Raw genomic sequence first — 27,710 nt, forward strand, 5'->3', positions numbered from 1 at the left:
TTAAATTTAATTTCTGTCAAAGAAACATGCAGATAGTTAAAATACAAAAATCAAAATTTTATTCCTAGTGAAATCCAATGGTTCTTTTATCTCTAATAAAACCTACCACTTTAAGAAATGAATGTATCTTATTATTAATAACTAACAGAAAGCTTGTAATACAAGGGAGATGATAAATTTGGTTACTATGGCAATCATTACAGTTAATGTTAAAACTTGAATAGCATTATAATTAAAGTCTAGATCTTTAAAGCTTCTAAAAAGAATCATAAAGCTTTTTTAAAGTTTTATGAAGTTGAGTATGCTCTCTGACCCATGCTACTGTATACTGATCGAAGGTTTGAACATTGTATTCAACACTAAAGTCTTAGATGAAATATATATAAATAACGAAACATTTTCAGAGTTCTGAGTAGATGATTGACATGTTCAGATTTATGTTTTAAAATGTCAGTCTGATTCATGCTATGTTGGAAATAGACTGTAGAGAGCCCGTGGGAGATGGGGGTAGGAGGTGACTACAATAATCCAGGTGAGGGATAATAAATAGTTGTTCAGACCAGAGTGATTAACAGAGTTAGTGAGAAGTGGCCAGATTCCAGATATATTTCGAAGGTAGAACAAATAGAAGAATTTTGTATATAGTTTGATGTGGGTTGTGAGAAGTAGGGAAGACTTCAGGATGACTCTAAATTCTTTACCTTGAGCAACTGAAAAGGCAAGGTTTTCATCCTCTGAGATGGAAAACATGTAGCAAGTTTTGGGGGAAAATTAAGTGGAGATGCTCCGTAGGCGGTTGGCTGTATGCATTTGGTTGTAGGGTCTGAACTGGAGGTAAAGATTTGTAAGTCATTATCATACAAATAATATTTAAAGCTTTGAAACTGACTGAAATCACTGAGAGAAGATATGGAGGGTGAGCCCTGGGTCACTTGAATGTTAGTAAGTCAGGAAGATTCAATTCCTTGTCAGGGCACATGTCTGGGTTGAGGGCCAGGTCTCCAGTAGGGGGCACCCAAGAGGCAACCACCCATTGATGTTTCCCTCTCTCTGTCCCTTCCCCTCTGTCCAAAAAATAAGTAAATAAAATATATTTTTTAAAAGAAGCCAGGAAGAAGAATATGATTCAAGAAAGGAGACTGAGACAGAATTACTGGTAAAGTAAGAGAAAGGGAGTGTGATTTACTGCAATGCAAGTGGGAAAAAAAATGAATCAAATAGGAAGGAATAATCAACTATCAAATACCACTCAGACATCAGTACAACAGGGACTGAAGATTGCAGTATTTAGCAGTATACGTGTATGACGATGGTGACAGGAGCAGTTTCTGTGTCGTAGTGGCACAAACACCTAACTGGAATCGGTTTATAAAAGAATACAAAGAAAGTGATTGGAGACAGTGAGTAGACAGCCCTTTTTGAAGAGTGTTGCTGCAAAGGGGAATAGAACATAGAGTAGGGTCAGGAGAAAAATTTTTTAAGTTGAAATAATTTTGTATGTTACAGGTAGAAAAGAAAAAGAAAAAAATTGATGAATTTTTTGATTGAGAAAAAGATGAAATTGATGAAAAAAGAAGAATGCAGTAAATAAATGGTGATGGAAGGAGACGTGACTGGAGTGGAGAACACACAGTACAGTGTACACATGATGTGTTGTGGAGTTGTGTACTTGAAACCTATGTAATTGTGTTAAGCAATGTCACCCCAGTAAATTCAATTAAAATTGCTGAATTTTACTTGGTTTACTTTACTAGATGACTGCTGAAGACATCAACATGGGTGTAACAAAGCTTGCTTTGTCTAAGGTTTATTTTTGAAAATTTTTAAATCTCACAACTAGTCTAGTAAGATTTTTCATCCTCTAAGACACATAGGCATATTTAAGACTTTTCTTAAATACTTTTATATTTTGAAATCCATGAAATAGGGTAGTTTATACATTGCTCTTTTTATACTCACTTTTCTAGAAAGACTTTTATTTATTTATTTTTAGACAGAGGGGAAGGGATCTACCCTATTATAGGGATCTACCAAAATATCTTACATAAAAACACTGAAAAATCGTAAAGGACTTTCTACCAGTTATTTATCTTGTTTTTATTGGTGTGTAGCCCCTTTGTTAAATGAGGTTTTCAGCACCTATAAAATTGTTATGGGATAACTGCATGTACATATGGATGGACCATGGAACAGCTTAATCTTGTCTCTTCTGGGCCCTTTCTAGCCACAGATGTTCAGGCCACTTTAGCTATGTGCATCTAGGGCTATACTAGTATCTTCTCTTTCCTGGGAGGTGTACCAACCCCTATATGGAAAATTCATAGATCTCACGCTTTTGTTCAGTTTCACTACTTGAAAATTGAATATAAAGAATATATACTTTACTATGTTATTATGAGAAATTATATCACTATATATAGGATCAATGCACAAAACAAAATATTGTTAGCACTATTCAGATGTAAATAAATCCAAATGATTACTATCTCTGATACAGAGAAGACATGGGCTTAATCAGTAATACATAAAATAAGCCACACTTGATAAAGACTGAATTTCTGTAAGAACAGTTGTTGGCAGTAGTTGACATGGAGTGAGGAAGACGTACAAATGTGGTTAATACACTGGAGACCTCCCTATGGATGACAGCTTGAAGCTAGACCTTCGCAGAGGTCTTTAAAAGAATAGTGTCTGTAATTAATGATGTTATTAGTGTTTTTAAAAATAGAAATGTGATACATTCTTAAGTCAAACATTTAAAGTATAGCTAACATAATTTTATTACATAAGTCCGTAAAAGCCCTGGAGACCAGCTAAGGTCTGTCTGGTCAGAAAGCCTTGGCTTCCAGGTACCTGGCTTGTGGTAAGAAAGGGTGGTGGTGTCGGTCATGGGTGTGTACTTTTCTTTGGTCCCATGAACTCATGGTGGAGAGAAGCATACAGGGCTTAAGCAAGACTTCATAAATTGCAGGCTCAGAACACAGGCCCTTCATGCCCAGTTTAAGAGCCATATTCATAGTGATCAAAAATTTTGAGTGCCACTGACTTGGACAATTGGTTCAGAATAAAAATTAACTGCAAGAATTTGTGGGGAAAAAATTAAAGAACAGGCAAAGGACTTAAGCAGACACTTCTCCAAGGAGGACATACAGAAGGCCAAGAGACATATAAAAGGATGCTCAGCTTCACTAGCCATCAGAGAGATGCAAATTAAAACCACAATGAAATACCACTTAAAGAATTTTCTTAAAAAACATACTCTTGAATGTAATAAAATAATAAATTCTAGGAAACAAATATGTATAATTATGAAAGAATAAATGATTAGAAAAAAATCATTTTGGGTTAGCATGGATTTTTAAACATCACCAAAACACCTAGAGAAATCATATTGGCATGAAGGAATATGAACGCACAATGTTCTTTTTTCTGCAGGTTAGAAGACAAGGGTTCTGGTCCCACTTTGGCCACATAAGTCATTTAATCTTCCTAAGTCTCAATTTCATTATCTATAAAATTAAAAGAAAAATCTCTAATACTTTGAAATTCTGATATGTGAAAAAAATGAGTAATCCACTGATTGTAATGCAAATGATTGTTTAAAAAGTATCCAATCAAGGTGCTTCCATGTTTAAAACACTACTTACTACATCTTCCCACTGCTCTGAGGATAAAATTGGACTCCCACCATGGCCTACACGAACCTAACGATCTGGCACCTCTCACAGTTGGGTCCTGTCCCCTGCCATTCTCTCCTTTGGCCACTAGGCTTCAGTTTCCTTGTCGCCTTTCCTTCCTGAAAATGTACCAAAGAAGCTCTTGCCTATCATTGGTGCACCTTGGTACACGTAGCGTTTCCTTTGCTTCAGAAACTCTAAGCTGTTCTATGTGGCTGACTTCTTGCACTCCTTCAGGTCCCAGGTCACACCCTGGCTTCTGGAGAAGGTCCTTCCCTGCCTTGTCTATCAATCGTTCTCCCACCTGCCTTGCACCTACCTCTAGATCACATCCACTCCTTTTAAATACAACGTTTCTTTTTTTCAAGTAATCCAAGTCATTGACTTTATTGTTGTCATAAAATACATGTGACATAAAATGTATACAGTTTGGCGGAATTAAATATGTTCACATCGGGTCCATCTACCACTGCTGGCCATCTCCAGAACATTGTCATCATCCCAAACTGAAGCTCTGTATGCAGACATTAACTTCGGAGTAGCCAGTGTAACCAGACACTTTACAAAACACTCCTCCTAGTTTCAGTAGCTTTAGAATAGATTTTTTGAGATACATACTTGCCTTTTGGCCCCCTTTACTCATTTATATGCACGTGTTTGTCGCGAGTGCCCTCACCTGTCTTGTTCATCACTCTGACCTAACCTAGAACAGGCCCTATTTCCTAGCACCTTTAATAAGTTCATCACTAAATATTTATTTTAAAATGATGAACCTGAAAGCCCATATTAAGAAATATTACAACCACACTATTTAATCTTGTAGTCAATGTGCCAAGATTTTTCTCATGCATAGTCAGTGCTTCTATTCCCTGCAGCAAAGCTGTAAGAGAGGAGTGAGTACTTCCCTGTAACTGACAGTGCAGGGAGGTTGAAGCCCAAGGTCCCGCACTGCCAGTAATCAGCAGAAATGGGATTTGCATAAATGTCCGCTGACTTCAAATAAGTCATTATTCCCCACCGCCTCTCTGACACTCCCAATCAGAAGTAATTTATCTCTTCTGTAATCTCTAGTATCATTTTGACTCTCCTTTATCATTTTTTGCAATTATTAATTTGGGCATGTTTATTTCTCTAGTTTTCTAGTGAATTTATTACAGGAACTATGTCTTCTGAGTCTCTACCACTGTCTAATATTATACTTATCCACATCACCTAGTAAACATTTACAGCTGGAAAAAATAATTGGAAGTGCATAATGTACAAGTCAGGAGCAGTATTATCTCTTTTACTGGAGTAGCAGGCTTACCTAAAAAAAATTTACAAATGAACTATCCTCTAGAAAGTAACACAAAGTTATTGAGCTCAGTTCTAAATCCTTAGTGAGATAAAATTGGGGGTTCTGAAAATTTTTGTTATCCTAGGAATATTTATGCTTTTCTAGAACAACTGATTCAATTTATGGCATACAGAAGGATTTCAACTTGATTCAGTTCAGCTTACATTTGTTCATGTTTTGTTTTTAAAATGTTAATAATTACACAACTTTTCTGTGAGTAAAAAGGCCTGTTTTAGAGTGTGCTTTTGGGAGACTATTTTTGTCAACTATTCTGTCAGCAGAATTCTCAAGCCCCTGATATAAAACATCTCCTGATGGCTAATAACCCACCCAGACTATGTAATTTAGGTGACTTGACTGCCACAAACAAAGGGCAATCCATGCGACTAGGGTTTATGAATCTCCTTGCGACAGCTCCGCGGTTCCTCACTATAGCGTGGTGTTTTTCCCTCCAACAACCACTTGCAATTTGCACACTAATACGACAGTCATCCTATGTTGGGAACTTCCATCACACAGACGCCCCCCAAAATAATGTTCTCTTTTTCTCTGAATACACCTTTTAAGCAGTTCTCAATAAAATTGAAGTGTTAAGATTTAAATTACAATTCTGTGATATTTGTTATACTTGATATACTTTAAAATAATCCTGTTATGGGGTAATTTTGAAAATGTGTTTTATAATGATATATGTGTGCATGATGGATATTTACATAAGGATGATAAAGTGCTAATTAGAATGTTATTTCATATTCTGTCAGGAAATGTGAGCAGGCGGGAGATGAAAGAGCTCCAGGGGTCTAATGTGGTGATCACGGTGAAAAAGAATGTGTTGCGTATCTGAGAATTGCTGAGAGTAGATCTTTAATATCCTCAGCGCCTTCCCCACACAAATGATAATTATGTGAGGTAATGAATGTGTTAATAAACCTTATTGTAGTAATCATTGTATAATTTATCCATACACCAGACTGTCATATTGTACATCTTAAATTTACACAATTTTCTATGTAAACTATATCACAATAAACCCAGGAAAATGTCAGGTAAAGAGTTGTGTTATAAATAAATCTTTTGAAGTACTTCGGTGAATCATCTCAGGCGTAACATAAGCTGAAACACAGTTTACTTTCTTTTAAATTTAAAATATATAAATATACATATATATATATATATATGCCCATGGTATATTTTAGTTTCAGTTTTAGGATAGGGGCATAATGTATTAGGCAATATTAGTATATTATTATTCCAAAGCATTTGGAAATTACCCTTCCTATAATTATGGAAAATTGAAAAAAAGAATATTAATAATTATAATGTTTAAAAATCTGTAGTTGCATCCCTAAAAAAAAGGGTGAGTAAGATAGCAATGTCACGATTGTTCTTCTACTCTGGCTGGAATGCCTTCACCAAGAAATGGAAGTCAAAGAAAGATAGTTAAAGACAAGTATTTTAGGTCACCACTCTCTGGGGAGTCCAAAGGACACAAACATCAATTATGTGGCTTCAATTATACACAAACATCAATTATACCCAATTATAAACAGTTTCTGAAAAATAATCTGACATGAATTCTTACATTCTACAATGTCTGGATATTTAGGATTCATCTTGAAGAAACAATATTTGAAAAAAAATATTTGTATGAGTACTCGTCCTTCCCAGAAGTATTAGAAGAATTCTTTAGCATCAAATAGATTTTTCAGAAAATAAATAAGATCTGAAGTTTTAATGCCTTTGAAAGCCATATTTCTTTAATTCTAGTCTGGATGAGCATAAATACAACATTGCTACAGAAAACAGTATTTTGTAGACTTCTAACAAAACAGACAGGATGACTATAAAGTCCATTTCATACCAAATGAATGTGATTCTAAAATGAAAATAAAACTAATAAAATAAAATGAAATGAAATAAATATAATATAAAATAAAATAAATGTAAAAGAAATAAATATAATGCTCATAAAATAAAATGAAACTGTAATGGTAAATTCATGTTAGTTTTCTACACTGAGTTTCTTGTGCAAATGCCTTATTCTAAAGTGGTTGGTAGGTTATTTACTGAATTAATGTCAGTTTACTTATCTGAAAGAAATAATATTTATTTAGATTTGAAATACAGCTCATGAAATTTAGCTGTCAGATTACATTTTGTTTTTTAATACTTAGTTTAAGATTTCTATAAAATACATGGATAAAAGTTAGAATAATAAAGCCTTAAATAAAGAGCTGCTTGCTTCTTAGCCACCAGAATTGATGGTGGTCTCAGGAATTAGTCTGGTTTATTTGGCCTCCTTTGCTTTTTCACCTGAATTTGGAAACATAAGAAGCCCCTCCATTTGTTTCAACTGGGTAGGAGAGAAAGCGCCCAATTTATTTTCTAGTAACAGGTCTTGTGCTATTTGTTTTGTGGCTTCTTAATCTCTATGTTTTAAAACCTCTTGACATTTATAATGACACCAATTTATCTACCTGATTCACGTGATCTTGGAAATTGAACAGTTCAACCACCTTAAGGTAAAATTCATTAAAGGCAAATGTCCAGGAGAGTGTCTGAGCCTCTTGCACAGGCTGTGCATGTGACTGTGTCATCTTTATCAGATTCCAGGCCTACAACACTGAGCCTTCTTCCTCTTGTGCCGAACAAGTGGTTCAGCAGAAAAAAGGGCTCAACAGACTGTTGGTTTCCATGGCTGCGTCTAGGCCCCACTAAAAGGAGAATCACTCCCTTCCAAAAAAAAAAAAAAAACAAAACCCAAAACCCAAACCAAAACCAAAAATAGCATGACTTTAAATATTCTTTTATGTAATTTATCATTAACGGGAGAATTGCCAAAGCCTTCTCAAACAAGTAGAAAACACTAATCACATGAGAAATTATCAAAAAATTTTTGATATGATATCACAGATTATTTGACAATTCTACATAATACCACTTAGAAATAAAAATTATTCTTCTTGTACTTTGAATAGTCCAGGCTATAAATTATTGATATATCTATTTCTACACGGATGCATTTAATTAGTGGTATATATTCAGTGAGGTATGTAATTGAATTATTTTAAGAGAATCAAGTTAACAGTAATGAGAAATTCAAATATCTATATGCATAAACATATTTGTAAGAGAATCAAATTGAGAGCAATGAAAGAAAAGGAGTCATCATTAACTTTTGACAAACAAATAAAATTATGTTTGTTACATATATTTCATATATCACATTCTTATAAAATAATTTAGTAAGTAAACATTTTCATGTAAGATCCTGTCATACGGGTCATACCTTTTCATGAACTTTCTGGCCAGGTTCCATCCCTTCAAGATGTTCTGATTCTGTGGATCCCTCACTTGATGCCATTTTTCTTTGTATATGAACATTTTGTTCACGCAAGGCAACAATCTGTAAAATAAAAGCACTATGCTTTTAAAATCTAAAGTAGAGCAGAAAGTATAAAAATATTGAATTTACTTGATTGTGATTAAGAACTAATGAACACAATCAGGAAATAAACATTAAATTCTAACCATAGTTATTCAAAAATATTTTTAAAATTAGGTTAGTGTTTTGAATAATATTTATAATATTTATGGGAATGCAAAACTTACTCTAAAATTTTTTCTAGCTAGAAATGTATCTAAATCAATAGCAAGATCTATGTGTTATTAAATCAGAAATTACCTTAAAAATTAATATATGAAGTGTGATAAAATTTGCACTGGTCTATACTTTCAAAGTATAAAAGAAACATAAATAAAAAGATTGAAAGCAGAAGGCTAATTATTAGCACATTCATTTACCCTAAGAAATAGTGTACCTGCAATTTAAAAATTAGCAAACATATAAAAGCTGGACGTAAATAACTGTGGCACTATCACGAATACTTATAATGAAATGGATCTCATTATCATTATTTAAATGGCCATTAACTTAGCACAGCTAGTCCAAACATACTCGTTAATTTACAAAAAAATTTCTCCAAAGGCTATTCATTCCTGCAAATAGCTCAATTTTAAAGACATAGTACTTCCAACTAAGCAAGATTCTCAGATAATTCTAATTTAACTGATCTTGTTAATATACAAAGTGAAAAATCACATTCTAGTATTTTTAATGGTGTTTTAAATTACACAGTTGATCCTTGCACACCATGGATTTGAGCTGCATGAGTCTTCTTATATGCATATTTTTGAATAAATACTGTAAATATATTTCCTTAATAACATTTTCTTTTATTTCCTTTTAAATTACATTTTATTAATTATGCTGTTACAGTTGTCCTAGTTTTTCCCACTTTACCCTCCCCTCCCAACACCCCCCACTCCCTCAGGCAATCCCCACCCCTTTGCTCATGACCACAGATCCTGAGTATAAGTTCTTTGGCTGCTCCATTTCCTGCAGGGTACTTTACATCCCAATGGCTATTCTATGACTACCTTTATGTACTTCTTAATCCCCTCACATCCTCACACACTACCCCAAACCCCTCTCTCATCTGGTAACTGTTAAAATCTCCCTCTGTATCCATGATTCTATTTGTGTTCTTCCCATTTGCTTTGTTTATTTTTTACATTCAATTGTTGATATGTATGTGTTTATTACCATTTTATCACTCAAAGCTTTGTCTTCTTTTTCTTAAATAAGACCCTTTAACATTTCATATGATAAAGGTTTGGAGATGATGAACTCGTCTAGTTTTTTTCTATTTTATTGTCTGGCAAGCTCTTTATCTGTCTTTCAATTCTAAATTATAGTTTTGCTGGGTAGAGCAATCCTGGCTGTAGGTCCCCACTTTTCATCACTTTGAATATTTCTTGCCAATCCCTTCTAGCCTGCAAAGTCTGTGTTGAGAAATCAGTTGACAGTCTTATGAGAACTCCCCTGTAGGTAACTAATTGTTTTCCTCTTGCTGTTTTTAATTCTCTCTTTATCTTTACCCTTTGGCATTTTAATTATGATGTGTCTTGAAGTGGGCCTCTTTGCATCCATCATGTTTGGGACTCTCTGTGCTTCCTGGACGTGTATGTCTATTTCCTTTACTAAATTAGGGAAGTTTTCTTTCATTATTTTCTCAAATAGATTTCTAATTTCTTGCTCTTTTTCTTCTCCTCTGACATACCTATGATGCAAATGTTGAGATCCTTGAAGTTGTCCCAGAGGTTGCTTACACTACCCTGGTTTTTTTGGATTCTTTTTTCTTCTTGTTGTTCTGATTGCTTGTTTTTTGGCTTTATGTTCCAAATCATTGACTCGACTTCATCCACTGTACTGTTGATTTCCTGTAAATTGTTCTTTAATTTAGTTAGTGAATCCTTCATTTCTGTCTGGGTCTTTTTATGCTGTTGACATACTTACTAAGTCCCTCAAGCATCCTTATAACCAGTTTTGAATTTTGCATCTGAAAGATTTCTTAATATCCCTTTTGTTTAGTTGTTTTTCTGGAGTTTTGATCTGTTCTTTCATATGAGTCATGTTTCTTTGTCTCCTCATTTTGGCTGCCTCCTTGTGCTTGTTTCTATGTATCAGGTAAAGCCACTATTCTTCCCTATTTTGGTTGTGTCCCAATGTAGTAGGTGTCCTGTAGGATCCAGTGACACATCCTCCACTATCATCCAAGTGGGGTACTCAAGGTGCAACCTCTGTGTGGGCCGAGTACATCTTCCTCTTATAGTTGAGCCTTGATTGTGGTTGGCAGGTTAATGGGAGGGATTCAGCCATGCCAGTCAACTATAAGGACTGGCTCTGACCACTGACCACAAACCTCCACCCTCCATGGAGGACTAGCTATGCAGGGGCAGGGTAGAGGTACTCCAATGTGGTCTGTAGCTGTCCACTGGGTGTGCAGGCTCTGGCATTTCCCAGCTGTTGCAGACTGAGGTTAGCCCCCACCTGTGTTTTGCCCAGGGCACTCTCATGAGTTTTAAAGCAATCTTCAGATGGCTGTTAACTTGTGCTGGGCTTAGTGGTTCCAGGTGAGCCAAATTGTGATCCAAAGCTGGCTGCTGCTAGTGCTGGACCTGAGGCCGAGTAGAGCTACAGCGGCTAGGGACTCATTGAGGCAGGATTTTACTTGTTTAAGAAGATTTAGGAAGATGCGTACCCCAAGCTGAGGCCAGACATTCATGTGGCAAAGCCACTGATAACAGTTTGTGTTGGCCATAGGTTGGGTGAGCGGAGCCTCAGGGATTCCCCAAGGTGGAACAAACCATGTGAGCCAGATTGAAGGAGTCTTAGATTGACCCTTGACAGCTGGCTCTGTGGCTCTCTTGGGAGAAGGTTCAGAAAAGGAACCATGGCCTCTGCCCACTTTTCTCATTTGAGAAAGCTGTCCCCCACTTCTCACCCTGATGCCAGACACTTTGGTTCCTCCCCATATGCCATCAGTGCTTTTCAAGCTGCTATCCCAGTGCTGGAGCTCAGATGGAGTGAGTCTGGGTAAGTCCACGTGAGGGCTCTTTAAGAGGCACTGCTTGAGACTCCAGTAGTACCTTTCATTGACTCAAACCCCATTTGTTTTTACAGCCATAAGTTATGGGGACTTATCTTCCTAGCACTGGAACCCTGGGCTGGGTGGCCTAGTGTGGGGCTGGGACTCCTTGCTCCCTAGATATCCCTCCTGAAGTTGTATCCACCACACATCCGGTGGGACCATCCCATTCTGCATCTCCGCATCTCCGTGTTTCCTACCAGTCTGGATGGATGTGGTTTCTTCAATTCCATAGTTATCAGACTTTCATTGAACTCAATTTCTGACAGTTCTGAGTGATGGTTGTTCTGTAGTTTAGTTGTAATTTTGATGTGGTTGTGCCGGGAGGTGAGCTATACTTACCTACACCTCCATCTAGACTTGAAGCTAATAACATTTTCTTTTCTGTAGTTTATTGTAAGAATTCAGTATATGATCATATAACATACACAATATGTATTTATCAACTGTGTGTGTTATTAGTAAAGCTTCTGGTCAAGAATAGGCTATCTGTAGTTAAGTTCTCAGGGACTCAAAAGTTACATGCTGATTTTTGACTGCACAGGGGTTGACACCCCTAACCCTTGAGTATTCAAGGGTCAACTGTATTATCAACTCAGATACTTAGTCAGGACTGGTTCTAGGAGAAGTCAATGTCCATAGTATTTAATACACAAAACTAGTGAATCATATAACACTTATATGTTGGAATTATGAGACCAGTGTGCCATACAAACCAATAATCATCAAATAAACAAAAGACATCAGTTAGTTGAGTGTTTGCCTTGCTGCCTGCCACTGCTTCAATGCCCAGATGGACCGTGATGGGTTCACGAGTTCAAGTGATCTTGCATCTGAGCTCCAGCGTTTGAACATATGGCATGCCATTTTGTAAGGGCATATCACCACATAATGAATGACAATGACGTGCAAGCTCTTCTATCTTGTAGTACTGCAATCACCAAATAATTAGTTCCCTTTCTGCCATTCTTGCCCATCTACACTCCATTATCCACAACACATGCAGTTTCCTCTTTTAAACTTAAGTTATATTGAGTCATCCCTCCGCTTTCTAAAGAACTTCAGTGTCTTCACAACTTACTCAGTATACTTTGAAACATCTTAACAAGGTCTATAACATCCTACATGATCCCTTTGACCACAATGACCTCCTTTCTGTCCCCGAAACATAGCTGGCTCTTTCTTACCCAGAACTGAGAAACCTGATCTTCCTGCCTGAAACATTCTTTGCCAGCTCAGCTCAAGCTGACACAATCCCAGCTTTCAAAGCTCAGCTGAAATAGCACTTTTCAGAGAAAATGTACCTTGCTGTCAAACACTTATTATAATATACCCCTGTTTATATTTGTGTGAGCTTCACTCATTAAAATATAATATTTTATTCCCTATTTACTTACGTTGCTTGTTTATTTAGCTAACAGAAATACTAATAACACTCATGGGAAAAGAATTTTCAAAGGATACCTTATTGACAACACTTTCATAGGAAGCAGCACATCATATTTTTCAGTAAACATGTGTTGAGGTAAATAACAAATGGATATGGAAAAACAAAGAGTATAAACCTAATTGATTAGGAAACAACAAAAGATAAAGATTTAAAGTGCTTGGGAACTCCTTCAGAGACATTCCTTTTTTGTTAGTTCAGAAATGGATTAAATCAAAAGAAAAACAAAAGTAAAATAGTCCCTGAATATCATTTTTATATTCCATTCTTAAAATTTGTCTTTTGCATAAAGTAATACGATGTTACCACCAATACATAATGAAATTTTATTATGAACTTACTGTGAGTTTTTTAAAATTTAAGTGTTTTGTGCTGACATTCCGCTAAGCTAACATCTTCGATTTAACAGATATGTGGAGACAAAGGAACAATGAATTTTAAAATTTTATGCATGTTATTCCATTGTTTTACCTACTTAGAAGAGAGACCTTTTTAGAAAAAAATTAAACATGAAATTGTACTCCTAGGTGAGAGATTGACTTGCAATTGTTTAGTAAGCCATATAAATGACAAATGCGTCCTGCTGCCTAAAATAAAGCAGTCAGTCTCTAAAGGTGTATTGATGAATGAATCAGTGAAAGGGTTACTATTCTTAATAAAAAACTCAAACTATCAAATTCATATGGAAAACACTGAATGCAAACATATTTTAAATGACAAACATCAACTTTTTACAAAGTATGTATATGACATTCAGTTCTATGAAAGACAACATTTTCAACTAAAACATGCAAACTCTACTTTTTAAAAAAAATCAAGCCCCCAAATTAGATTTTTGAAATAGGAGAATGAATGTATGTAGGATATTCTATATTCTCTGTCACTCTAATATGATTTCATTCTATTCTATTTTTGCCCACTCACAACTTGTGCTGGGTAGTTATGAAAGCAAAACTTCAGCATCTGATTTAATTGTACATGCTCATAAGCTTGATCTCCCTTTCACGTCAGGGCAAGTGAGAACTTCTCTCCCAGGAATGCCACTCTGGGAGTGGTGCCCTGCCTTCCATGTGTTCAGAGGAGGGGTGAAGGTCACCTAGAAATCTATGGCACAGGCATCTTTAGGAACTTCTCCCAGCTAGCTTGTGCAGACAACAGCAGAGATGGCTTGAGAACCAGCTTGCAATAGCAAGCAGAAGAGAAGCAGCTGATTCTCTAAAACATTCTCTGGGCTCTCACTGAGGGGGCATGCTGTCCAAGTGAGGGCCCAGTGACTTGTCTAGAATGCCAAGGGAAACCTGGATGTCTTTCTGCTAAGTAGCATGAAGCACCACAAATAGGATGCCATGGCAGGTAGGTGGAATCACTTCTGGGCAGTCTCTATTTCTTACGTGGCTTGTTACATGCCCACACAGAAGTACTGGAAACTCTCTATGTGACAAGCGCTGTGCAAAGCCATTTTAAACTGCCATCTAGGCCCTATGATTTAACAAGTGATTAATCAAGATAAAGAGAGTTTAAAGAGAACTAAGTGGAAATCAAATCTTTTTGCTTTCTACTGTCACATTGTATCTCATGGCTTAGCATCTGGGCTATATGAAGTCAGGGGAAGTTAATGGTGGGTGAGGATGAGGGGGATGCATTTCCTTTCCAAATACTGCTACCTTCCCACTTTGGAATCCTTGTGCTTCATTAAGGGATGGATCTCTTCCTGGAGAGATTCCCATATAGGCAAGCAGTGCATAGATTTTCAATCCACTGAAGTCTGATGGAACTATAGTCAAGAGAAATTTCCAGTCACTTTAGCTGATAAATCATGAGTGTTTGTTGACACTTGTTTCTAAATGCCCATCATCCCTTCATATTCCTTTTGGTAACAACACCTTTCATTGGGGAAATTCTTAATTTTCCTTTCCTATTAATCCCTGAGGGACTGTCAGTTAAGGGGCAAGAGCTGATGGGAACCTAGTAGGCACATGATCCAAGCTAGGGCAAGTAGCATATTTCTTGAGCTGTTTCTGGCAGAGGTATGAGGGGAGACTCTCCTATGGAAGACGAACTGGTGGATATGATCAGGCTGCCATTCGCTATTACTGTAGTTGTGCCTCCTGGAGAAAGCATGGCGAAGAGTGAGAGCCCTGATGAATCGCTTCTGCTCCTAATTCTATCCTGATTCTAGCCATTTCTTTTACTTCTTTTGCTGTTTCTTTATCGTCCATGTTTTCTCCCAACTTTTGTTTTAATTGTATTTTTAATTACAGATTACAGTCAATATTATTTTGTATTAGTTTCAGGTGTACAGCATAGTGGTTAGATAATCATATACTTTACACAGTGTCCTCTCAATATTTCCAGTACCCACTTGCACCATACATAGTTATTACAATAGTATTGACTATATTCAGCTCTACCTCTGGCACTTCAGTAATGTAAAAGAAAAATGTCCCTTTTGTGCTCAAACTAGTTTGGGTTAGTTTTCTGTCATTTGCAACTAAAAGTGCCCTTGCAAATATAGCTGGAAACATGGAAGGCAACACAGCACAGCAATTGCTAAGTGGAGATTTACTTCACCATCCTGTTTGGAGAATGACTAAGAATTTACCAGAGACACAATGGCAGAAAATTTTCAGGTAGGCAGAAGAGCACTGCTCTTTGTGTTCCTATAGTTACAGGTTGTTTACCATTTCTGTGCAAAAAGTGTCTGGAGGAAGATGGAAGTATGGCAGGAAACTAAAAAAAACAAAAACAAATAAACACCCCCCCCGCCCCGCCTTAAAACAGTTCAGTTAGCGCTCTGGCCTCTGTGGGCGTCTTTCTGGAGTTTGGCTTTGTCTTGACCCTTGTCTGTGTTCCCTGATTGCTCATTAAGCTTCTGACAGCCCAACCCACCGCTTGGACACACTTCCAAAAGCATTATATTTACCAGCCAATCTTCTAAGTTTGTTTCTTGCTTTTGCTTCTGCCAGGTCATTTTTGGCTCTTATCACTATCTGACAAGCTCTGACCTCGTAAAATTGGCCTCAGATGGTCTTTCCAGTATGGAAAATTCCCTAGCTTTCATTCCTTTTTTCTACCAAACTTTCTCTGGTATCCTACCATGTCTTCCAACAGACCCTCTCCTATCCGCTTGCTTCTGAACAACTCTTTTCCCTGCTATCCTGGAGAGATTCATCAGTTTCACAACATTCATTGAGCACAGGCATTAGGGAAATGCAAATGGAGGGAAGAGAAGAAGTGCTTGTCCGAACAAAACTTTAATTCTTATTGGAGGGCAGAAGCTATAAACAACAATAAGTATCATATAATATTAAATGGTGATAATAGCAAAATATAAATGAAAGCAAAAGTGAGATGCAGTGAGGTACAGTTTAATTAGGAATTAGGTGCTTTCTTAGTTTGTACCTGAAGACAGGACAAAGAAAGCAACATGAATATCTGAAAAAATAATTTTGAAGGCAGAGGATGGGGAAGATATAAATCCTTATTGAAAACAGAGTTTGAGATTCATGGAAATGTTTCAGTGAGTTCTTCAAATGGTGTAAAGTGTCCTCTTTAAAAGAAAGCTAAAATGTCAGTGAAAATTGATGCCTTAGAAACTTGAAGTGTCAGGAAATATACAGAAATGTAATTCTTAAGAGAAATGTAATTTTGGACAAAATAAGAGTCTATTCAATATCTTTATATTCCCTAATCTGGGAATTTCTGAAGAGTATATAAATCCATTTGTTGAACAAATACTCATTAATCACTGTTCTAAGTATCAGACATCACTGGAAAAATGCAGATAAGCAATGAGATTGCATTCTAGCAAAGGAATTAAAAAAGAAAGAAAAGGAATCAGTAAGATAACAACAAAATAGCAGTGATTTTTTTAAGGTCTTAAAATGCACTTGAAATTGTGCTAAGCACATTATATAAATTTGCATCTTTACAACTGTTTATCTGTACTATGCTTTCTAACCAAATTTGAGACTTCTTCAACGCAGACCTTGAGACAAGGAAAAATGCACAAGTACTTTATTTATCCTTAAATGATCTGGAAAGGCCTAAGCTGAGTCCTGGCCCTTTCGGGTGTAACTGGTTTTATGACCTTGCACAAGTTACTTAACCTCAAGTTTATGTTCCTCTGCTATAAAGTGAGGGATAATAATGTCTACTTTTCAGTGTTTGTTCTGTAAAGTACTTAGCCAAATATGATGTACATTAAACCCTCATTATGTAATGACGATAACAAAAACCTCCATTCACCTCTGTAACTTTATTTTCCTATCCACACTGTGTTCTAGGTTATTAAAAGAATCACAGCCACACACACACACACACACACACACACACAATGCCATCTTGGATGAGTTTTTATTCACTTGGGTTGTCCTTTGTGAGATGCTAAAAAAGTACACGTATTGGTCTCTGCCTCCCATGTTTTGCATAAAGTTGCTAACACCCTTGTAAATTCTTAAGTGATAAAAGAACTAAGAGCATCTTTTGTCCTTTTGACTCTGGGTGGGCTCTTGGGTGGAGGCTGGTCACCACAAGAAACTAGCACTGATTGGAAGCTTGGAGTTTTCTGTCCATCCTCCAATCTCCAGAGAGGGAAGAAGGAGAGGAAATGGAGTTGATTGACCATGTTGATGTGATGAAGCCTCTATACAAATCCCAAAGTATAGCTGTCAGGTTGGTGAGTGCATCCATGTTTGGGGAGGGTGATGCACTCAAATTTCACAGGGACAGAAGTCCTTGTACTTGGGATGCTTCTAGATATTACCCTATATGTCTCTTCATCTGGTTTTTCACGTGCATCTGTTATCATATTCTTTAATGAACTTGTAAACATAGGTTGCAACTGTTTTCCTGTCTTCTGTGAGCCCCTCTAACACATTCATCAAACCTGAGAAGGAGGTTATGGGAGCCTCTGATTTAAAGCCGATCAGCCAGAAAGAATCACAGCTGACAAGCTGGACTTGCCATTGGCACGTGGCATGCAGGGGGAGGGATCTTGTGTGACGGCGGAGCCTTCACCTGTGGGATCTGATGCCATCTCCAAGTAGATAGGGTCAGAACTGAGTTACATTGTAGCACGCCCAGTTGTTGTCTCAGTGAATTGCTTGGTGGAGGAAAGCTCACACATAGGTGGTATCAGAAGTGTTGTGAATTCAGTAGTAGTATGAGAGTAAAGGAGAAACACAGGGGAGAGACTGGGGTTTTGCTCTACATACCTTTCCTCCTTCAACTGCCTTTTAGCCATCTTTTAGGTCTTAGCATATATGGAACTCACTTGTGAACGGGTTCTGGGACCATCTTACCTTCCAGAGACTTAAGTTATATAATTCCTTGGAATTCTCCAAGAACTTATGTCATACGATTCAACACTCCTTATCACAATTGGCTGTTAGTTTTCTGACCACCCATTGTGACACTGAGTGCCTTGAGACCAGAAGCTGTATCTCATTATTTATTCCCTGTTCTTAGGATACTGGCTGACAGGTAGGAGGCACTCTAGAAATATTATAAACTGTTGAACAACAGCAGAATCTATGAATGAAAAAGGCTTGTGTGGAAGAGTTCGCTAGAGAAATAAAGAACGAAAAGCATATGCCCTTGTAGGATCATCGAAGAGCAGCTTAATGCAAGTCAGCAAGAGATGTGATGGAAAGGTAAAGCAGTGGGCAAGTTTATTGTGTCTTAAAATCTTACAAAATGTCTACAAGTATATTGTAGCCTAGCTAATGTGTTTCAGGGGCATTGAACTGCTGTGTTTATACACTTTAGATTTGACAATAGATGTAAAAGTGGAATTCCGAGGTTACCTAGGAATTCATTTCTGTTAACATAATTTTTGAAGTGAGAAAAGCAATGTAAATTAATTTAGTTTTTACTTGTGTTTTTCCTCTTCTTCATTTTTGACAATATTAATGTACAAGACATTTCATGAAGTTAATTAAGGAAGAACGACAAGAGAAAAGAGCTTAGAAAATAAATTTGTAATTAAGAACTAATAGCAATAATAATAGCAATTATATGTTGGCCATCTGTGTGGTGTGCCACACACATGCAAGGCAATTTACACGCATTACCTCACTTAATCCTCCCAATCACCTTAAAAGTGGAATATTATTATATTTCACAAATGAGGACATTAGGAAAGAGGGAATAAGCAATATACCTGAGGTCATAAGAAAAAGAAACTACTGAGACAGATTTCTAAACCAGGTCTGATAGCCTCAAAATTTATGTTTTCAAGCATTACATTATAATACTATTTAAAAATTAATAAAATAATTCAAAGGATACACAATCCAAATATTTATCTAGGTCAAGACTACAGTTCTGTGGTCTGATAGCAGGTGAATTCACTTGCCCCAATTTGGCAAAACAATTTAGAGACAGTTAGAAAATGTCTTCAATTATTCTTAGGAATAAACCATCCTGTTTACATTATCCATCATTTTTATATATAACTCTTATGCGGCACAGGCATTTCAATTTACCTTGAAAATTTCCCAACTATTTTTAAAAATAAATCATGTCTAGCCCTCATGTTAATTCTCCAGGGATCTTCATTCTCAGATCTTCAAATTTACATTTGCCTTCACCTATTTACCAGCGACTTCCAGACAGTGCCCACATCTAATTAACAAAGATTCTTTTCATCTATTTTTACCTCCAGCTCAATTAGCAATTCCAAGAGTGAGACTTACAGAAGTCTCACTACACCAACACATAATTTGCTTCTGCACGCATACTTAGTTTCATTTGGCTGAGTTCTGTGCTTAGGTTACACTGAGGTGGCAATTAATTTTTAAAAAAAAGAACAACTAGTAGAACAACTAGTAGGGATTTACAATTTCCAATTAAGTAACTCTTCAGCCACCACAGTTTGGATTTGTGTTGTTACATATTAATTGGGAAACTATAAAAATTGAGACACTTATTCGAAGAAAATTAAGGGCCCCAGGGTAGTAGCTATTTCACTTTCCAGCTCTGGCTTTTGGACATAAGATTTGTAAGCATCATGCAGCACATTAAAACCAGTGGAAGGCAACTTTAGGTAGCCCACCTACTGCAGTCTGGTCAGCTCCCATGTAACCTTCTCTTGCAGCGCTTTCCAGTGACCACTGATGGACTGTGAACACTCATGACACAGGACTGACCCAATGAACGATCAAATTGTTTTGAGGTGAGAATTAGAGGTTTGCATTATAAGAATTTGTCTGTTGTCAAATTTAAAAAATAGTTACTTAACTAATGGTTTAATGAATGAATAAATCCATTTATCCTGATGAATGACCAAATAGCTTGGAGGTGGGAAACATAGGTTCAGTTAGTGCTTTTTTTAGAATTCTTATCACTGCACTAACTCTATGCAGCAAATAAATATTTATTGGAAGAATAAGAATATACTACCAACCTTTATTTTTAACCTCCTCCCTTTGTGTGACCACCCTTCCCAATTTTCATTAGATGAATTGACTGGGTGCTAAACTGTAAAAGCACCAGTAATTTTCCGGTGACACCTTGATGGAAAATGCAGTGGATCAATAGTACACGAATTGTGGCTAAGTCTAAATTTTGCATCTAAACCAATTTTGCTTATACCTAAAAATGTAAGGATACCTTGTCTTACCATGGAACCTAAGCTTACTGACTTTTTAATGGTGTAAACGATCCTTCAAAAATAATATTAAAGATTTTTAAAGACTCTTCTTAAAATTCTAACTAGCATGCACAACTGTTAATTTTAGTTTTAAATTTAGGACAATAATTGCAATAGCAATAAGATCTCAAATGTTCAAAAACTTTCATAGGAATATTTGTTTTTGCAGTAAATGTTTGTGATATACAATTTCAACATTATACTATTCAATAATAGTAATTTCAACAGTACCTATATTTTTAACCATAGTGATTAATATGTAATTCTAATATAAATTACAACTCTCTACCAAACTCTATTCTGTTCATCTAATCGGTATTTTGGTAATTACGTTTTTTATATTCAGTTATTTCAATTATTTCTCTTATTTAAATAGTTCTTTAACATTTAAAATGATGAATGAAGAAGAAGCAGAAAACCTGAACAGACCAATAACAGCAGATGAAATTGAAGCAGTCATCAAAAAACTCCCAATATACAAAAGCCCTGGACCAGATGGTTTCACAGGAGAATTCTACAAAGCATTTAAGGAAGAGCTAACCCCTATCCTTCCCAGACTATTCGAAAAAATCCAAACTGGTGGAAGACTCCCAAACTCTTTTTATGAAGCCAGCATCATCCTAATCCCAAAACCAGATAAAGACACAACGAAGAAAGAAAACTTCAGGCCAATATCGCTGATGAACATAGACGCTAAAATTCTCAACAAAATATTGGCAAACCTCATCCAGCAATACATTAAAAAGATCGTACACCATGACCAAGTGGGATTCATCCCAGGGATGCAAGGATTGTACAATATTCGCAAATCAATAAACATAATACATCACATCAACAACAACAAAGACAAAAATCACATGATCATATCAATAGATGCAGAAAAAGCATTTGATAAGATACAGCACCCATTTCTGATAAAAACACTCAGCAAAGTGGGAATAAAGGGAGCATTCAACATAATAAAGGCCATATATGAGAGACCTACAGCCAACATCATACTCAATGGACAAAAACTTAGAGTTTTCCCACTAAGATCAGGAACAAGACAAGGATGCCCTCTCTCACCACTCCTATTTAACATAGTATTGGAAGTCCTAGCCACAGCAATCAGACAAGAAAAAGCAATAAAAGGCATCCAAATTGGAAAGGAGGAAATGAAACTGTCACTGTTTGCAGATGACATGATCGTGTACATGGAAAATCCTATAGACTCCACCAAAAAACTACTCGACCTAATAAATGAATTTGGCAAAACAGCTGGATACAAAGTCAATACTCAGAAATCAAAGGCATTCCTGTATACCAACAACGAAACTGCAGAAACAGAAATGAGGGAAAAAATCCCATTTGATATAGCAACAAGAAAAATAAAGTACCTAGGAATAAACCTAACCAAGGAGGCAAAACACCTGTACTCAGAAAACTACACAACACTGAAGAAAGAAATGAAGGAAGACACAAACAAATAGAAGCATGTACCATGCTCATGGATTGGAAGAATTAACAGCATCAAAATGGCCATAGTACCCAAAGCAATTTATAGATTCAATGCAATCCCTATTAGAGTACCCATGACATATTTCACAGATATAGAACAAACATTTCAGAAATTTATATGGAACCATAAATGACCCCGAATAGCTGCAGCAATTTTGAGAAAGAAGAACAAAGCAGGAGGGATCACAATACCTGATATCAAACTGTATTACAAGGCCACTGTAATCAAAACAGCCTGGTACTGGCATAAAAACAGGCGCATAGACCAATGGAACAGAACAGAGAGCCCAGAAATAAACTCAAGTCTTTACGGTCAATTAATATTTGACAAAGGAGGCAGGAGCATAAAATGGAGCAAAAACAGCCTCTTCAACAGATGGTGTTGGGAGATCTGGACAGCTACGTGCAAAAAAATGAAACTTGATCACCAACTTACGCCACACACAAAAATAAACTCAAGATGGATAAAAGACTTAAATATAAGTTGTAACACCATAAAAGTCCTCTAGGAAAACATTGGCAGGAAAATCTCAGACATTCCATGCAGCAACATCCTCACAGACATGTCCCCTAAAGCAAGGGACATAAAGAAAAGAATAAACAAATGGGACCTCATCAAAATAAAAAGCTTCTGCATGGCTAAAGAAAATAGCACCAAATTACAAAGAGAACCAACAGGATGGGAAAACATATTTGCTAATGATACCTCAGACATGGGCCTTATCTCCAAAATATATAAAGAACTCACATGACTCCACTCCAGGAAGACAAACAACCCAATTAAAAAATGGGCAAAGGACTTGAACAGACACTTCTCCAAGGAAGACATACAGAGGGCCCAGAGACATATGAAAAGATGCTCAGCATCACTAGCCATCAGAGAGATGCAAATTAAAACCACAATGAGGTACCATCTCACACCAGTCAGAGTGGCCAACATAAACAAATCCACAAACAAATGTTGGAGAGGATGCAGAGAAAAGGGAACCCTAGTGCACTATTGGTGGGAATGCAGACTGGTGAGGCCACTGTGGAAAACAGTATGGAATTTCCTCAGAAAACTAAAAATGGAACTGCCCTTTGACCCATCAATTCCGCTGCTGGGATTATACCCTAAGAACCCTGAAAAGACAATCCAAAAGAACCTATGCACCCCAATGTTCCTAGCAGCACAATTTACAATAGCCAAGTACTGGAAGCAACCGAAGTGCCCATCAGCAAACGAGTGGATCCAAAAACTATGGTATATTTACACAATGGGATTCTATGCAGCAGAGAGAAAGAAGGAGCTTATACCCTTTTCAACAGCATGGATGGAACTGGAGAGCATTATGTTAAGTGAAACAAGCCAGACGGTGAGGGACAAATACCATATGATCTCACCTTTAACTGGAATATAATCAATAGAAGAAAAAAGGAAGCAAATTATAACCAGAGACATTGAAGTTAAGAACAATCTAACAATGGGCAGGGGGGAGTGGGGAGGGGACAGTGAGGAGAGGGGATTACAGGAACTACTATAAAGGACACATGGACAAAATCAAGGGGGAGGGTGGAGGTGGGGGAGGGAGGAGGGTTCAGCTGGGGTGGGGTGGAGGGATGGGGAGAAAAGGCACACAACCGTAATTGAATAACAATACAAAATTAAAATTAAAAAAACATTTAAAATGATAAATAAAATACTTAAATTGGACAAATTAGGTGGACATTGTTAATGCAAAGGACAGCTGTTACAGTACATTAGCAGGTAAAAGTGGCCCAAGTGGAAGAATAGTAATAGAAATGACCAAGGACATTGTTAATGTGGTGAACTACAAGAATTAACCCAAAGAACAAAAGCAAAAATAAATCTTAAAGAATTTTCCAAAAGTACCAGTAACAGGAAAATGCATTCTGGACAAATTATACTTATAACATAATATAAATATAATTTATTTTCACTTCAAGAAAACAAGACTCAATTTAAAATGTAAATAAGCAAATAAATAAATGAGGGGAGGAAAGTGTTCATTGAGGTAAAACAATGACACAGCAATGCAGCACAAAGTGTAAAACAGCTGCAATATTTCAGTGTTGAGTGCTGAGAAAGTTGGCAGTAATTTAGTTGAAAGTTTTGAATTTTGGCAAAAAAATACACTAAAATTTCCATCACTCAGGAAGATGTCATTGCTAAAAACTTTCCTCTCCCTGAAGACAGAAGAATCCTATTTAAAAAATAATTTGGTGTCTGTTAAATTAATTAAATAGGCCTGCAGACTGAGATGGCTCTAAAGTCAGGGACAAACCCAAATCTTGAACCTAAATGCCTCAAGTTTATAAAAATCAAACGGCTAAGAACAACCAATCACAAGTGGCCAACTAGGATTTAAGCTACAGGCAAATAATTTGCTGCCTTTGCTTCTGAACTTTCTCTATACTGGTATCCCCTTCCTTCCTGAATAGGTTGTGTCAGGCCATTCCACTTTTATGAAAGACCTGCATTAATATGGTAACAGCCTTTTTCATAAAAGTGAAAATCCTCTTCCTATTTCTTCTGGTTAGCGCAAACACGTACTACTGTAGGTCTCTCCTACAAACAAAGTGGCATAAGGAGAACTATTAGAAAGTGGGGAATACTCTTTGCTCTCTGTCATTTGGCTTAGAAAAGGTTCTACTTTGGGGCAGTTGGGAAACCTATGAAAATCTCTGGCTTCTATCACAGAGGGGTGGTCAGGACCACTTCTGGTTTGACTCCACAGGATATGAATCCATTTTTGTTCAAATAAACTCTCAAACATTTTAATATGCTTCCATTTATCTTTTAACATGTCTCACAGTAAAAAACAAAATAGGACTTCTGAAAGGCATTGACTAGTGTGAATGACATCTTGGCACAGAATGGTCTTCCTTCATGATACTCCCCACGACCACTCCCACTGGGCCCTACCCTCTAATTTGCGTTGGCCTTCAGCTAAGGGCAGAACAATTGGCTGCAGTAATTATCCTGCCTCCTCAAAAAAAAGAAAAAAAAGAGTCCAAATTATGCCAAGGAGAGAGTCACAACAACAGTCCGATGGGTCCAGAAATGATCAGTTCAAAATGAGTTCTTGTCTTCAAATATCTCAGTAAATGTTTGTTTTTTATGAAATATGTTAAGACCTGAACAGAAGTTTCTCCTTTAGTTACTTTATGTATACTGGGAAGTATTAAAATGCTTTGAGCAAGTACAGATTATTAAATTAATAAAGGTAAGTCTATATAATACTAATTATGTTTTTATCACCTGTTTATTCAAATGTAATTCACCCACTGTCAGGAATTTTTGGATGTGTTAGAATAAAAATTCCACTTTAATAATTCAAATATGCTATATTTCCATCAATAAATATTTTATTTTTTAAATGTTATATTAAAATTAATCTCTCAGCCTCCTCTTAGCTTCTGACATCCGGCAAGAGACTCGGTTCGTGCGAGGGTTTGAGGCGAGTGGGGGGTGGTGGAGTCGTTGCTCGATGGGAGTGAGGTCTCCGCTCTGCGAGGCGAGTACGTCCTAGAGATCCGCCATGCGGCGCAGTGCTCGGTTAACAACACGGCACTGTACACGGCAAATGCGTTAGGAGGATAAATATTATATTAAATACTCTTACCACGAAAAGAAAAGAAACGGCAAATCAACAAAGAGAACAGGACACTTTTGGAGGTGATGAATATGTTTGGTATTTGGATTGTGGTGATGGTATAATGCGTGTATGCATATGTCCAAACTCATCAAAACGTACATATTACATATGTGTGATTTTATATATCAATGGTACCTCAATACACTTAAAAAAGAGATGGCCAAAAAAGCATATAAAAATAATGACTAACATTAATCCCTTTGAAGACAGACTATATTCCCCCTTCAGCACTATGAGATTTGACCTCCTCAGGCACGGCTAACACTGTATGTACGCACTTGAGTTTTTCCTGGGCTTTTTTTTTTTCCTTTCCAGTCAGGACTAAGTGACAAAATTATAGGCTGTGTCTTGGAACAATTCTTTTTAGCTCTATGTGTTAAGGGAAAGAGTCTTAAGGGGGGAAAAAAGCATTTCAAAGTACTTGAAATGTACTTGAGAAAATGTAGAAGGCAGAAACAATATCCATTAGTCATTCTTGCATATAAAAAAGCAAGCCAGGGCAATAAAAAGGAATTATCCATTTAGTTCCTTCCTTAGAAATAACAACAACAACAAAACACTCTAAACCTATTATTCTGAACAATTCCTTTAAAAGTAATCCATTTTCTTGTGTTTTAATGGTATTATTCATGTGTTGAATTCTTTTGCATGAATTTCAATTTAATTTTTAGAGGTCTTTAAATGTGTACATATTACAAATTTGAAGAATGGGAAGGAACCAGAAATGACATGGTCTTTATACTTTATTTATGGGTAAAGAAAAGTTCACAGAGAATGAATGAATGATAAACCTCTTCCTGTCCCCAACCAACTGCCAGCTCCTCAGCCCCACTGCAGGGTGCACACTCCACCTCCCAGACTTCAGTTCAAACATCCTTAAAAAGATTTAGACAGGATCATGGCTAAAATGATTACTATTAACATCAATAACAATAATATTTACTGAAAGATACTCTCTGCCAAGCACATTTTTAAGTACTTGGCATGTATTAATTCATTTAAACCTTACAACAACTTTACAAGGTAAGTTCTATTATTAGAATTGAGCTAATTGAGGCAAGGAGGGCATCAGGAAATTGCCTGTAGTCACAGAGGTAGTAAATGGCAGAACCACTCAAAGAGAAATCAAACTCCCCCAGCTGGAGATTACAGCTCTGGTTTGCAGTGTGTTTGGTCCTTTCCTTCCCTGCCCTCGGCCTTCGCTTCTCAGCAGGGTACATTTTATTCACAGCATCCAATTATATATCCCACATAGAATGAAGGTTTTAGATCTGCCACTTTCACTCACTTGTCCCATTAACTCCTAACTACTCCTTACTATCCACTTTACATAGAAAATTTCGTATTCTTTTGCTCCTTATTTCTGTTGTGATACTTATCTCACTGCTTTGTAATCTCCAGTTTATGGGTTATACGCTCCATGTTTATGTTTTATTTAGGTCACAGTTCTTATTAGTGGTTGAAAGTCACTTGCATCAAAATTATTGTTTGTTATAAATGTGGAAATCATTGTAATGAATCTGAAATTTAATACACTTCCAGGTGACCCTTATGCGCCATTGAACCTGGGGTCTAACGCACATGAATTCTTCAAGTGCAGTTTTTCTCTTGTCCCTATATTGGAGGTGGAGGTGTTAGGTAGGATAGATAGCAAACCAAGGCGGGGGAGGCGGGGGGGTAGGGAGACATGTCTCACTCACTAACTCAGCAGTCCTGAGCCTGGTCCGATAATATTGCCAGGTGCCCAACATCACCAGAAACACCATGCTAGCACCGGGGAGGGCAGTCCTTGATGTTCTACGCATCATCTCCACTATCTGGGAAAGAAAGCCTCTGAAACTGTGCTTTCACCCCAAGGCCTGAAAGGCCAGAAAGACCGCATAGTGCCCAAAGGAAGAAACACATTAACACCTTTGGGTATTCACACCACCCCCACCCCAAGCTGGCAC

The 27,710-nt window shown here is 36.8% G+C and overlaps 1 protein-coding gene across 18 annotated transcripts in view; it reads right to left on the reverse strand.

Annotated features, from left to right (window-relative positions):
• Window positions 1-27,710, reverse strand: part of PPFIA2 (PTPRF interacting protein alpha 2) — a 446,500-nt gene that overhangs the window by 131,226 nt on the left and 287,564 nt on the right. For all 18 annotated transcript variants that reach the window (XM_053921063.2, XM_045187308.2, XM_045187307.2 and 15 more), the window contains one exon: window positions 8,303-8,419. In XM_053921063.2, coding sequence (XP_053777038.1) covers window positions 8,303-8,419 — 117 coding nt within the window. The remainder of the gene's footprint in view (window positions 1-8,302; window positions 8,420-27,710) is intronic.

Source organism: Desmodus rotundus, chromosome 3 (genome assembly GCF_022682495.2).
Source record: "Desmodus rotundus isolate HL8 chromosome 3, HLdesRot8A.1, whole genome shotgun sequence".
Classification (NCBI taxonomy): Eukaryota; Metazoa; Chordata; class Mammalia; order Chiroptera; family Phyllostomidae; genus Desmodus; species Desmodus rotundus.